The sequence below is a fragment of the Juglans regia genome, chromosome 15 (genome assembly GCF_001411555.2).
Source record: "Juglans regia cultivar Chandler chromosome 15, Walnut 2.0, whole genome shotgun sequence".
Lineage (NCBI taxonomy): Eukaryota > Viridiplantae > Streptophyta > Magnoliopsida > Fagales > Juglandaceae > Juglans > Juglans regia.
The window spans coordinates 14533357-14547989 of record NC_049915.1 but is presented as its reverse complement, the minus strand read 5'-3'; the positions used below and the strand labels follow the sequence as shown (position 1 = coordinate 14547989).

At 34.2% G+C, this 14633-nt stretch overlaps 2 protein-coding genes across 2 annotated transcripts; one reads left to right on the top strand and one right to left on the bottom strand.

The window, feature by feature from the left end:
* Positions 1-151: 151 nt before the first annotated feature.
* On the bottom strand, positions 152-4104 carry LOC108994584 (ATP-dependent Clp protease adapter protein CLPS1, chloroplastic-like). The gene is made up of 3 exons (XM_018969852.2): positions 3951-4104; positions 3576-3723; positions 152-762 (listed from the first exon to the last, which is right to left on the bottom strand). The coding sequence occupies exons 1-3, from the start codon at positions 4015-4017 to the stop codon at positions 498-500; spliced, it is 480 nt and encodes a 159-aa protein (XP_018825397.1). The 5' UTR covers positions 4018-4104; the 3' UTR covers positions 152-497.
* A 2442-nt stretch (positions 4105-6546) lies between these two features.
* On the top strand, positions 6547-13207 carry LOC108994592 (carbon catabolite repressor protein 4 homolog 3). Its single transcript, XM_018969864.2, has 13 exons — positions 6547-6951; positions 7316-7479; positions 7811-7876; positions 8310-8362; positions 8448-8529; positions 8621-8707; positions 9385-9477; positions 9559-9591; positions 9735-9847; positions 10565-10676; positions 10841-10926; positions 11017-11101; positions 12743-13207. Exons 1-13 carry the CDS (start codon positions 6660-6662, stop codon positions 12869-12871), a joined length of 1395 nt encoding a protein of 464 aa, XP_018825409.2. The 5' UTR covers positions 6547-6659; the 3' UTR covers positions 12872-13207.
* The last annotated feature ends 1426 nt before the right edge of the window (positions 13208-14633 follow it).

Sequence of the window (14633 nt, the reverse complement as noted above, 5' to 3'; positions counted from 1 at the left end):
GAACCATTCTAGGCATTGAATCAGTGCCATAAGGAAAATGTTGGATATTTGATAGCATCAATTAGTGCCAAAACCAAAATGTTAGATATTTGCATTCAAAGTAAAGAGCATATAATATTCTCCAAAATTTGAAGTATCTGAAGCAATACCATTCAAATTTCAATACAATACAGATTAATTGATGGGTTTGCCTTAGGTCCAGTTCCAACAATTAGATGGGATACATGTGTTTCATGACAAGTGCAAGGGACAGGTGAGTGGTTCAGTTCCAGGGCCAGAGCCAAATCCCTAATTGACAACCACAAACAGAAGATAAAAGTCCATTTGAACCAGCACTCATGTATAGCAGTAGATAAGTCTTATAACTCGGCAAACATGATAATAAAGGTTCATCTTAATATGGACTTTTGGGGTTTATGTACATATGAACAGAATTCTAACACTAGAAACAAATTATAGGCGTTGCCTCAGCAATGCATTTTTGTGATGATATGCCGCTATTCACACCCACCACTGGCAGGCTCAATTGAACTCAAAAGGCCATTACCTCTCAGTTGCATGCAATGTTCTTCAGCATCAGCCTGTGCGCATATGATTACCACCGCCAGGCCATTATGATGTGCCTCTTGCATGATGTTAACTGCATTGTCAAGGGTCATTCCCGGAATGACCTTCATTAGAACTTGGACAACATACTCCCGCTTGTTGTAGTTGTCATTGTGCAGCAAAACGCGGTAAGGTGCCGCCATTTTCCTTGATTTTCTGAAATTCAAAGCAATTAACGTAATTGAATCCTCTCTTATGATTTAAAGAAAAGGATTATCGATATATATCTTTAATCAACAACCTGGAAGGCCCGACCAAAAAAGAACCAATAAAAAAAGATTGTTCCCTTCCTTCTATTCCTATACCTAAATTGATGGTATGCTCTTGGCCTACAGCAATACAAGGAAGAACACACAGCAACTGGCAGAAGTTGAGCTCACAAGAAAAATAGCATTCAGTTAAAAGAAGATAGGCAAACACAGTGGAGAAGTCATGAAATTAGTTCGTGGATGCATAAATAGAAAGACAACAAGACAACTAAAATCAAGATTTACACGTTAGCAATGTATTTGACAAACCAAAAAACTAGTTCAGTTTGGTTTTGCATCAGTTTTGAAAACCAAATTAACTCGATTTTGTATTGGTTTGAGTATATCCAATTCATCTAGTACATGCATTATAATAACTAATAAGCTTTTAACAAATGTATATATAAGATGTCTAACTGTGGAATGTACCGAAGAGATTGACTTGAGAATTATTACATTAACATAGCAGGACAAAAGATGACTTTGAATGTGGTACAAAATGTGATGCAAAAAAGAAGAAAGCACTTACCCTTTTTCTTTCTTTTATTTTGAAGGGTCAAGTACAAAAAACACTCTTGGATTTTGCACTACTATCTTTTCGCTTGTCAAGTTTTCAGTTTTATCATTTCGCTCCTTGGATTTTTTTCCCCTCCATCATATCTCAGTTAAAACATTCAACGTCTAGCGTAGCATGCCACAAGTGAACACATGGCTAAAAACTAATAAAAATTTCAAACCTTCAATTCATGTACAAACTAAAATCATTTTTTAAAAATAAAAATAGAGAAATAATTTTAAATAGTCCAAAAATAAAAAAATGTGAAACAATAAAAAAATAAAGCAAAAAGTTGAAAAAACACAGCCATGCCTGCCAAATACCCAGGAATTGTGCAATTACCCAGGTGCTCGATTCAAGTCCCAGGCAATAACATCAACGAAATATTACAAATCAAAATGTTTTCAGTGAGGCATGGTAGTAAGATGGCCCATATTTGGTATTTAACTTGATCATAGATATGCTTGGTTGATTAAAGAACTTCACTCTTCAACTCTGACAAATCAATGAATACAAAACCACTGGTTCTCAAATCTATAATAATGCAGAAGCTGAAACGCCGTAGATTCCTCCAATAGTTTAAACCTAAATAGCAGAGTGTCATTTAAACCCTATCCAAGATGTTTTGTAGTACATATCTATCTTCAAATTTTCATCCCTACACGATCCAGACAATAAATCCGACCATAGCCTGTGCTGATACACGAAGGCATCTGTAAGAATACACTGAACTTAATGTTCAGATCTTACAGATAACAAGGAAATGACGATGCAAGTTAGAGACAAAATAACACATTACTCTTTCCAACCACATTCTGAAACTGCCTTGGAATCCAACCATTCGAAGACTCTGCAAGAGTTGTATAGATGGAGAATTAAATGTTGTATTCATAGATCAACGGTTCGGGGCATTGTTCCGAACTGCAGAACAAGTGTCCAACAGACATATATGTTGGAGTTTGGAAGGCTTAAACAAGCGCATTGCTCACCTCAAACTTGCAGATTTCTTTTGGTTTTTTATGGTTATTCTTTTCTATTGAACTGTTGGTTACATGTCAGCGCTGAAAAGAGTGAGAGATTCCAAAAGATTGCACGTGATTAGGCATCACTGTTGGTGAAAGTCAGGCACACTTAAGCACAAACGCCACCTAGAGCCTAAGCGCAAAGCCCTTGATTGAAGCAAAGCACATATTTAAAAATATATATATCTATATGTATAATAACAATTTTTTTCATAAAATACAATAAAGAAAGCAAGATAGTAATATGTTTAACTTATAAACTCAATTTGTGAATATTATGCAACATGACAATCAAGTGATCAAGCAATTACATAAAAATTGAACATAACAATTGATATAATTCTCTTGTACTTTAGAAAATATCCAAGATATTCATAGCCATATCAAGAGAATGTAATCAAGATATATCCAAAAGGTAATGACCAAAAAAGTGCAAGAATCATGGATATTGACTTCTATGCTAACATAAGCAATATTTGTTTTCATAAGTAATACAATGCAATCCTAAAGTACATAATCATACCCATCATTAAATATAGGGCAGCCATCATTGTCTTAATAAGCTCATCGTTCTCATCTACTTCATCTAAATTAATATTACAGACAAACGGTAATAGTTAAAACTGTTACAATATAATTTTTTTTTTTTTTAAAAAAAAAAAACAAAAAGGGCACTATTAACACATTAAGCTCACTCTTCTAAAAGACAAAACGCTTTTAGCTCACTAAAAAATGCGTCAAACAGCACGCTTAAAGTATGCTTTTGTAAAAGCACTTTGGCCTTGGCGCTTTGCCCTTAAAGTACGAATTAAACGTTCACCATTTCCTATAAACTTACACTTTTAGGAATAATGGTATTTACAATGGCAACTCTTCTTTACCTTGTTTCAATCGAAATTTCCATTTTGTTGCCCCAAATTATTAAGACGGCGTTTCACACCAGGTGTGATAGAGTTGTGTAAAAGAGTATTAATTGGATAATTAAAACTACCCGCTTTCCTACTAGTTAAACCTTTCTGAGTAATTTGTGATTTAACAAAGTTCCCGACTATTAATTATTTGGGACTTGACAAAGATGCTCTATTCAAGGCAAGCTCGGTATGAGAATAATGGCAAGTCACTGTGTGTGTGGGTGGGCTATACCTCAAGTCGAACTCGGATTCACGGCCAGGCGTCGTCTTCTCAATGGTAGGCTTCTCCAATAACCCGCCACCTTTCCCAGGACCAGCGGCCGATACTGTCATCAAAATGGTCCGGTTCGGGCATTGCTTATAACTGGAATACTTGTCCCCTGCAATTAATCCGATACGATTCTTTTAAGAAAACTGGAAAAAAATTTAAAATCTTTTTATACAACTTTACATCGTAGAAATGAACCCAAATTATAAACGGTCTTGAAAATTTTAGCAGGAGGATTTGACAGAGCTACGACGATGAAATTACGAATAATTCTTCATTTACAAATAAAAACTGAAGCCAAAAAAAAAAAAAAAGAAGAAGAGAGGTAGAGAGAGATACCGAGTTTGGTAGGGTTAAAGACATGGTTAGGTGAAAGAGGAACTCGACCGCATATAGCAGTTTCCATGGCCGCTCGCTCTCTCTCTCTCTCTCTCTCTCCCTTTCCACCACTACCTCCTACTATTTTAGCATTCTGAAAAATTAAAAATTTTAAGGAAATATTTTGGTGGGGGGAAGAGAGCGGACTGTGTGTGCGCGTGAAAGCACACCACTTTAATTTTAGACGCTAGTTTGTTGACACGTCACCTAATCAGGGGTGGATCTGTTTTGATTCTATTTCTGCCCTTGAAATTTTGTAATCATTTCAAAAGAATCATTCTACACACATATTCCAGTTTGGGCCCCATTTTAGAGATCTTTCAAAATATACTATTTAATTGTTAATTATAATTATAATTTATCAATTTACAATCATTTCAAATTATTAATTTTAATTTTATAAAATCTGTTAAATCTATTTTATAATAAAAATAAATTTATAATTTAAAATATTATATCAAATCATATAAATTTATAAATTTATTTTTATATAATTTATTTATATTTAAAATACTTTTAAAATAAAAATAAACAATTTTATATTTTAACCTTCTATTTATTTGTATATATTATCCATATGACTAGTCAAGTGTCATGTGCTCATTGGTTATGACATGATGTAAAGACTTCTTGTTATTTTCTTTTTCTTTTTTTAGGAATGCAAAGACTTGTTGTTAATTAACCTTCATTTATTTATAGAAAATATTACATCTCATCTCATTTTATTTTATCTAATTATTATAATTTTTTAAATTTTTAATATAAAATAAAATAAATAATTAAACTTTTTCAAATCTTAAAACAAAAATAATATTAAAAAATATATTCTAGCAATACTTTATTCAATTTTTTAACTTTAATTTCATCTCATTTTTAAAAACAAACGAGCCCTTAACAAAATGTGGAAAAAAAAATAGTTTATTAATAATGGTGATCGAGTTTAATGTGTAAATTGATAAAATGAAAATTTAGGAAGTTTTTTACAAAACATTTAAAACTTATGAACCTCTTTAGAATAAAACCGTTTTTCTTTTATTTTTGTAGTTTCTACTAAATTCTCATGTGTTCCTTGTGTATATGCACACATAGAAGTATTACAATCACAAAAAGATTTCTTAAAAATAAATTCATAAACTGATATAGTTTCATATGATGCATTATATTTATTTCATAATAAAAAATAATTTTACAACATCAAGTCACGTTAATTTATAGGTTTACTTCTGTGAAATTTCTTTATGGTTAAAACATTTCTTATGCAAATAATACTTTGTTGAATTTGACCACTACTCATATGCTCAAGAGACCCATAACAACCTCTTCCATCCCCAATAGTGTAAGGAAGTTTTTGTCTCTAAAGAGAAATGTGGATTAATGATCATTCATGGATTGTAGCAACAAGCTCTATTGAACTTCACTCCTAAAACATAGGTAGCTCAATTTTAACTGAAATTGACTAAAAACCGTCCTGCGTTTGCTTAGTCATGTGAGGTCCAAATGAAAATAGAGAGATGAAATGTAATTATTCATGGTTATTTTAAGAAAATGGTGATTTGTAAGTTAGATAAAAAAAAAAAAAAGGGTTAGATATAAATGATAGTTAGATTAAAATGGTGGTTACATAAAACAAAACATATGAATAATTTTAAAAATACGACTACTGATATGTAAAATAAAGAAATACTAATTCAATATGGTGTGCATTTGTACTAAGTTAATTAAAGTAGCTAACATGTCCGTAAAATTTAGGTTTTTTCCTTTTTTAAAGAAAAATACATAATCTTTAGCCAATGCTCCATGATGAGATATTCTACTAAGCAGTTTTATACTACACATATGTTAAGAGAAAAATAAAAATAAAAAGATAAAAAATAAAAGCAAGTTTGTGATGAATGACTGCTAGTGTGCCACGTCTTCTTCCTTTTTTTTTCCCCCCTTTTTTTCTCCCCCTCCCTTGTGCCTGCCACCCCTGCCCTCTACCTGTCCCCTCTCTCCGTGCCAACTATGGTGGTCGGGGACCACCTCAGAGTAGACAGAAGACGTCGTCGGTCCAAGTAGCACTGCTGACATGGAGCTCATGGTAGCTCGCCGTGCATGTTGGTGCACATTTTGCACACTGTGTGCTTGATCGACCGCTGCATGGCCGTTGCTAGGTGGTCGGGATCTGAGTCGGCGGCTTGCGTGGTCGACGGTTGCTGTCCTTTGGCCATCTGTGGTGGTCGAGAGCCACCCCGAGAGAGAGAGAGAGGTGGTGTGTGCCATATTAGTGTGTGAAATCTCTTTGTAGAATCATTTTGTGTTTTTAGCAGCTTTCATTCTTTATTAGTGTGACTTACTTTTTTATAAATGAGCATGTCTATTTAGAGCTTGTACTATTTAAAAGAAAAATAAATACATAAAATAGGCTTTATATCATATATTTAATATTTATTATGGTTCAAGAAATTTATTGGAAGAATAATAAATACTCTAAAATTATTTATATGTCAATTATTTTTTTAAAGTTTTCACATTCCGACAGAACTTGCACTGTATACGTTGGTTTGCTCGACTTGGCTTGATATAAACCAAGCGGTCGGAGCGTGGTGAACCTATGCTGTGCTCTGTTTGGATAGAATCCTCAGCTCCACAAACTGTGGCGCTGAACTCTGCCAAAAAGACACCTCGAGAATGGGCTTCGAAGTCTCCGCTTGGCTCCGCACGCGCGCCCCTGTGGCGACCATGACTGTCCTGAGCTCCGCATCGCCGAAGCGCCACCCTCTTTTCTTCTCATTCTTCAAGCCCACCATCTCTTGCTGCACCTCTGGTTCCGCAGATTCTTCTCCATTATCGCCACCTTCCTTGTCTTCCCGTTCGTACAGCCGTCGATGGTGCAGTACTCCCATCAGTCGTAGACCATTGGATCAGGATGTGGATAATGTTCGTGACTGGGTCGAAGCTGATCAACCACTTGCGTCTCCAGGTATATGTAATAAAGGTCTCCCTGGAATATTCTTCTTCATGCGGCCTGCATATATGTTGATGACGTATGGTTTTCATGAACTTTTCGCTTGGTTGCCGAGAAAACGGGATGAAAAGAAAATGAAGAAAAAGGACGTTTTATTCTCAAAGCTTATAGTAGCATTTTCTCAGCACTCAAATGGCGCACTAGTATTTGAATTTCTTGATAAATTTTTCTCCATAGAGAACATTACTGTTTTGTCGCATGTAATTCGTATGACTTATACTGGCTCTTGTTGAAGAGTTTGAATTACGCCGTATATCTCTAGCTCATTGATTGAGCAATGCATAAATTTCTTGTGGTTTGTGGGTTTTGTATGTACCAGACAGACTTACAATTGTGTCGTATAATATATTGGGGGACAGAAATGCTTCGAAACACAGAGATCTATACTCAAATGTTCCTCCTTTTTACATGAACTGGGAGCGCCGTAAGAAGGTCATTTGCAAAGAACTCATGGGATGGAATCCTGATATAATCTGTTTGCAAGTAAGGTTCATTTGTTGTCTATTCATTTATTTAAGATAATCCCTAGGAAGCGGTAAGGGCCTTGGTTCTGGGAGCTTTGCTTCCCCAGGTTTAAGGTTTCCAACCTTGGGTGCAAATAATTTGCAGAGGCCACGTCCCATGAGTGAAAAGACAATGATGTTCTTGATTTGTGGGATGTGGGCGCATTATACGGATCATAGATTTAACTGAGTAAAAGACATGTTGTGTTTGGACGGTCTTTGGGATTTGTTGCCATTATAAAAACAAAATTATTTAAAACTTTCAATGAGTTTCTGGCAGAACTTACATTGGGCATTGGCGATCTTGTTAGGAAGTCGACAGGTATTATGAACTATCAGACATATTGGTGAAAGCGGGATATGCTGGGTCATATAAGGTAATTTTCAACTTTGAGCTAATTTTATCCATGAAGTTAGTATTTTCAGACACATGGAATTTTACTTGACCTTCATACAGTTCCAGTCAGTTATGATTTGAAAATTCATGCTTGATATGCTGTTTAGTGAAAATCGTCTTAAACCAAATGATTTTAAATTTTTTTCTAACAAAAAAAATAGAAAAATTTTCAATGTTAAGAAATGTTTGATAAAATTTGACATCCGTGGGAAGCTAATGCTATGAACGTGAGCCAATTTGTGGTATGCTTCATCTGATTAATAGGCCATCATATGGTGGTATTTCACTTGATAAATGCATTCTGGAACCTGGCAACCCGTGCAAATGGAGCTGTATGTGTGTCAAGTAATTGTATTAAATTACAGCTTTCTTCAAATTGAACTTAAAAATTCCTAAGTTGTTTGCATTTGTAGAGACGCACTGGAGATGCTGCTGATGGCTGTGCTATGTTTTGGAAAGCTGATGAGTAAGAAATTTATGTTCAATTTTGCATTATGTTTCTGAGACTGGTTTGTTGAGATATATGAATAATTTTAACTCATTTCTATTAGGTTCCGGTTATTAGAGGGACAGAGTATTGAATTCAAGGAGTTTGGTCTTCGTGATAATGTTGCTCAGCTTTCTGTTTTTGAGGTACCGATTCATATGCATCTGCTGAGTTTTTAGTGGTATTATGATAAATATTTTATTGCTTTGAAGGCTGACTTCGTGCTGATACAGGAAGATGCGAAAAGATGAATCCAGAAGACTACTGGTTGGTAACATCCATGTCCTTTATAACCCAAGCCGTGGGGATGTTAAATTAGGTCAAGTAAGTGAATTTACCTTGACGTCATATATTATTTTTTTTTTTATGAGTACCTTAACGTCTTATATTATTATTCATGCTTGGAACATATTATTTCTAATCCTGGGGCTTAATAACGCAACTTATATATTCCTCTTGCAATGATCTTTGTCAGATGTGAAGTATCTTATGTATCTCATAGCATTTTTGCACAATTGATTGGGCAATAACTGTGTCAAAATAGTTGTGACATGTAGTACAGAATCTTTATTACCAGCAAAATTAAAATTTGTTCATAGGGGTGCAAAAAAAGAAGAAGAATGATATAAAAGAGAGTAATTATCAACATTCTTGGTGACGAGTGCTTTGGTTATCTTTGCCCTCCACTCTGAACCCCAGCCGGCAGGCCCTCCTCCTCTCTCTTTTCGATGGATGCAGTTTAATGCAATTTTTCTTTCAACAAGCCCATGTACAAAAATACTTCTTGTTGTCACTGTTTCATTCACTATGGACCTTTAATGAATTTTTGGATAATTATTAATTTATTGAATAACTTTTGATGTAAGTGTTCTGTGTATAAAATATAAAAAAAAAACTGTGGTTTGCATTTCATTTTTTTAAATTAAGAATTTCAACAATTTTTTCAATCTATGGCATCAATTTGTGGATGTGCTTTGATATTGAATAACTTAACTTTTCAGATACGCTTTCTCTTGTTGAGGGCACAGATTCTCTCAGCAAAATGGGGTGATGCCCCTCTCGTCCTTGCTGGCGATTTCAATAGCACTCCTCAGGTGTGGTATTTTAGACTATATTTGCCTTGAGTTTACTTTTTTGCACTGATAAAGTTTAATTCTTCCTCTTCTTGTTGACAGAGTGCTATTTACAAGTTCCTTTCATCCTCCAAGGTGAATCGCCTTTTTAAGTTGATAACCTCATTAATGAAGTCCATTCACTACAGACATAATACTGACTGTGGTCATTCATGAACTAACATACAACTTTCATGGCCAAGGTACTGAAAGAAATTATTCTGGCTTCAATTTTGCAGCTAAATATCTTATTCTATGATAGAAGAGACTTATCTGGGCAGAGAAGTTGTCATCCTGCGCAAGTTTTGGGGTTGAAGAAAGAAGTGAGCAGTCCATTCATCATAATGAACGGGTACTCTATTTCTCTTTTGTAGTTGCCACAAGTTATTTTTTGTATGATCAATAAATAAGAATGTGTATATATGTGTTGGTTAAGAACTCTGGCCACAGCAGCACACTTGTGCTTGGACCTGGCCCAGGTTCCTTATATAGATGGTTTTGCATACCTTTACGATCAGTTCTCATGAAAAGCATCAGGTAATCCATGTTATAAAGTTCTTTTTTTTTATTATTTCTTCATTGTTCTGGCTTTTTATCTGTTGAAAAATTAAACACAATTCTATTTCTCAATCATATATGTATAGAGGCCTCTCTCTCCAAATTCCTGACTCAGCAAAGCATTGGAATGCTTTTGTCGGTGCGATTTTCATCTTATTTATATGGACTCAATCCCATTAGATGCCAGAATCTAGTACTATATCTTAAAACTGCAGGTGCTGTGATTTTATCAGTTAAAATCCATTCCTATAGTACTAGTCTACCAGCTTCTTTTCTATTATATTTTGGGCTATCTACTTGATTTCATCTAATCGTATCATTCTCTCTCTCTCTCTCTGCTGGATGAAAAAGGATAGAGTTGTTGATATCACACCTAGAGGCATATGCTTTGGTTTAGGTCCAGTAGAATATCTTGACTTTGTTTTTTATTTCTTACTTTGAGTATTGCAAATCTATATTATTTTTTTAGTGCTGACCATTAAACTTCATATGCTTGAAAACTTAATTTCAGATTACTTGAAAATTGCTGGACGGAGGAAGAGGTAGAAGTTGCTACTGGTGATGCTGGGTGCCATGTACTTGTGCATCCCTTGAAGCTTTCCAGCTCCTATGCTTCAGTGAAGGTAATTAGACACTCAACATTTCTATTTAAGATTTTGTTCTTCTCCTTCTTCCTTGCTTGGTTGTTTGATATCCTATCTTCTACGTCAAATTACTTATATCTATTTTCCTGTATACTTATAAAAAAAAAATCTATTTTCCTGTATGTTCATCTATATAATTTTAGGGTTCTAGAAAAACGAGGGGATCTAATGGCGAACCTTTAGCCACATCGTACCACTCAAAGTTTCTTGGAACTGTTGACTATTTATGGTAAATCACTTTCTTTTCCTGAAAGTTACGATGATGATTCCAATGGTGGCCGATAATACGGTAAATATTAAATTTCTTATATGGATACAGGTACTCTGATGGCCTTGTACCCACAAAAGTTCTGGATATTATTCCATTTGATTCTCTCCACAGTACAGGCAGTCTCCCGTGCAAGGTAGGAACACTCAGAGTTCTGCCATTTGATGCAATTTGATAAAAATTTAAAAGCATTTCAATGAATACGGTGATATACATTTGCATTGAAGGGATTATGGAGGTTTCTTTTATATCTAGCTTTGAGTCATGTTAGGAAATTAATCAAGAGGGTTTGTGCATGTTTGGATAGTGAAAATTTTGAGAATTCTTGAAAAGAATTCAGAGGTGTGTTTTTTATTGCATTTTGTGAAAGCGGCTAGGAAAAATAACTTTTTTGGATAAATGTTTTAAGATATGTTTTGTATTGTAGTTTGTGAGAGTGGGTAAGTGGATTTGAGAAGTTTTTTTGATAAAACTCGTGTTAGTGTTTTCTTTTTAAATGTGAAAGTTGTTTGTTTTCTTTTCATGGAAACCTAGGCAAATGTTTAGATGAAAACGTTTTTTGAGCAATACAAGTTTTTTTGGGATTTAAAGATAATTTGGATTGAAGTTGAAAAATTTTTTGACAAAAAGAAAAAAATTCGAAACATTTGCTATGCTCTCAAAGCTGAGAGTTCCAACACCTTTATAATGATAACTTTTTAGTCTTGGCATGGATGTTGCTTTTCGGACATCTTGTTTGTGAAGAGACAAGTCTGTGATTTATTGCTAAAATACTTCTACGAGATGATGCATGATTATACTTTTATATGTAAATATTGTCTCCGTTAGATAGCAGCTGTCTTTCCTTGTATAGCTTCTATATAGCTAGAAGCAGAGCTGTAAATGTCAACTTTTGATTTCCGTAAACACTATATAAATCAATGCAAAAGACCATACAAACTTTAGGCTATTTTATCTACAGTTTGGGCTCTACAAACTCTCCCCCTTTCTATGTCAAATTTCTATCCTCCAAACTATAGGTAGAAGTTACAGGTTTCAATGTTCTTCTCAAACCTGTTGTAGTCGATGCCAATTTTTTTGTAAGCAAACAAGTTGTAGTTGGTTGATGCTGCACAATATCACCCTGTGTACTTGGGCTTTGCCTAGTTTCATTCTATTCAATGAAGCTACTTATTTACTTATCAAAAAAAAAAAAAAAATATCACCCTGTTTAGCTGGGATCGAAAAGAACCTTTTTGAAAAATTTATAGTCAGTTATCCTCTACTTTTGACATCATTTTGCACGTACTGAATATTTTTTCATCACTGCTTTGGTTGGGTTTATTCACAAGTTCTTTAATCCACAGGTTCCTTTTGTTTAATTAACATGGGCTCTATGTTTGCCCAAGTTTAGTATCATAGCACCGATGTCTTTCAAAGCTGGGAAGTTTGGGAACACAACTATTCTCAAACCTTTTCGGACTATTTTACTTCTATTCACAAACAGTTCACTACTATTCATAAACTATTTCACTACTATTCACAGATGATCTGAGATATTCTCAACATCCAAATGGAGCCGATGGATTATAACCACTGGATTCTAGTGCACATTATTTATTTTTTGGGTAGGATTATAAAAATTTTATTCACAGAAATCCTCATTTTGTTATACTGCAACACAGTTTTCCATGTCGCTTATAATCGGTTTTTTATTGTATCTATTGTTGTGATTAAATATCTAGGCCTTAGATACATTTCTATCCCAGTCTGACATTAAAAATGTATTGTTGTGCAGAATATAGGTAGCGATCACCTTGCCTTGGTTTCTGAGTTTGCCTTCACATCAAGAACAGAAGAAGGCAACAAGACTACCACAGCAGCATTCTCAGGCATGGCTGCCCCAGCTATTGAAAGAACAAAATGATTTGTTGGTGATGGACTCATGTTGAGCCATTTAAAAGTCAACTGCAATCAACCAAGAAAGCAAACCTATATATGATTCGTTCTCTGCAGATCATGGACAGCTTCTATACACAACATTTTACAGCTTCAGTAGCAATTAAAAGGCAAAATAATTTAGATTGTTTACCAATGCATTACAGTATTCCATCTCTCTCTCCCCTCTCTCTTATACAGATTTTGGTGCCATCAATGTGGGCATGTATACAGTTCAGTTTTTTTCCCTGCTATTAGACAGACTTGCTTGTATAAATTGCTTCGCTTCCATCTTATTATAAATTTGTGTCGATTCTGATATTAATGTGGGTTTGCGTTTAAAATAGGAAACTACAAAGCCAGCCATAGTTTTTTTTTTGGAGAAATTCATAGGTATGGAATGGAAACAAACCTTTATTTGTAATTGTCACTGGGTGTCCAGAATAAAGTCTTAACCAATTTTGGGACTGAATGAGATTTCGATAAGAAATTTTTTACAAGTGCATATCAGATAATTTATGGAAAAATTCTGTGTCTAGTAGCCCCAACGAGTATGAATGTAAAGTTCTGAACCCATTACTTCAGATTTATATGGCTCGCCCTCGGCTCACTATGTCACTCTTAAGACTTGGCTCCGTTTGGAACTTGGATTGAATTGAGATCAATTCAGTTTAATCTAATTTTAAATTGAATCTAACATTTAAACATTCAACTCTTAAATTACTAAACTCATCTCAATTCAAAACATTTTTACATGTAGAGCTCATAACTTTTTTTAATTTAACACTTCTTTACACGTGGGATTTATAACATTTTTTCAAATTTTCATAAATACATCTAAACTCATCTTAATATCTAAAAACATCTAAATTCATCTTAAGTGGGCCTTATTTTACCATCTCAGCTTACTATTATTAATAAAGAACTCAACTAATCTCAATTCAGCTCAACATCTAAATGGGGCCTTAGAAGTATCTTTTATCTTTTGTACGTATTAAGCTTTAGTTAAAAAGGGTGTGGAGTAATGCTATACACCACAATCTCATTCAACTTTTATCCCACTATGTAAGATGTTACATATTTATCATCATTGGATTATAAAAAATTATCCAATAAAGAATTATCTTACATAGTGAGATATTAGTGTGGTGTATGTAATTTTCCTTTTACAAATCGATGCCACAGTTTTCAACTTTCTCAACATTAACATATGAAACCAAAAAACTCAAAATCAAGATACTTACATTAATATACAGTTAGAAAAAGCTAATAAAAGGATTGTCATGTGGCATAATAATGCTATGTGTAAACCAATCAAAGACTGACATGACATGAGGTATTAGTATACCACGTGGTAATCCTTTTGCTAGTTTTTTTTTCCTGCAAAATGATTTTGATTACCTTAAAAATTGAGTACAATGTAGTTCAATTTACAATATTGCCAATATGAAAGTCTAGGAGGCATGGGGGAATAGAAATGAGGTCATGATGAGAATCAAGGTGAGTCTAGTCTTAAAGATCATTTGCAAGTTCTAGATGGGCCAATTACAAGATCAAGAGCCAAGAAGATCAAGGGAAGTAATGCAAGATTGGTGCAATCTACTTGGGATGAAACTAGCAAGAGCCTAACACTCAAGATGAGTTTGAAAGAAGGAGAACCAGTTTTGATCTACTTAATACAAATTATGGAAGACATGGCGTAGAGTTATTATTTGAGCTTATTGTTATTGAAGGCTTTCAATTTATTAAAT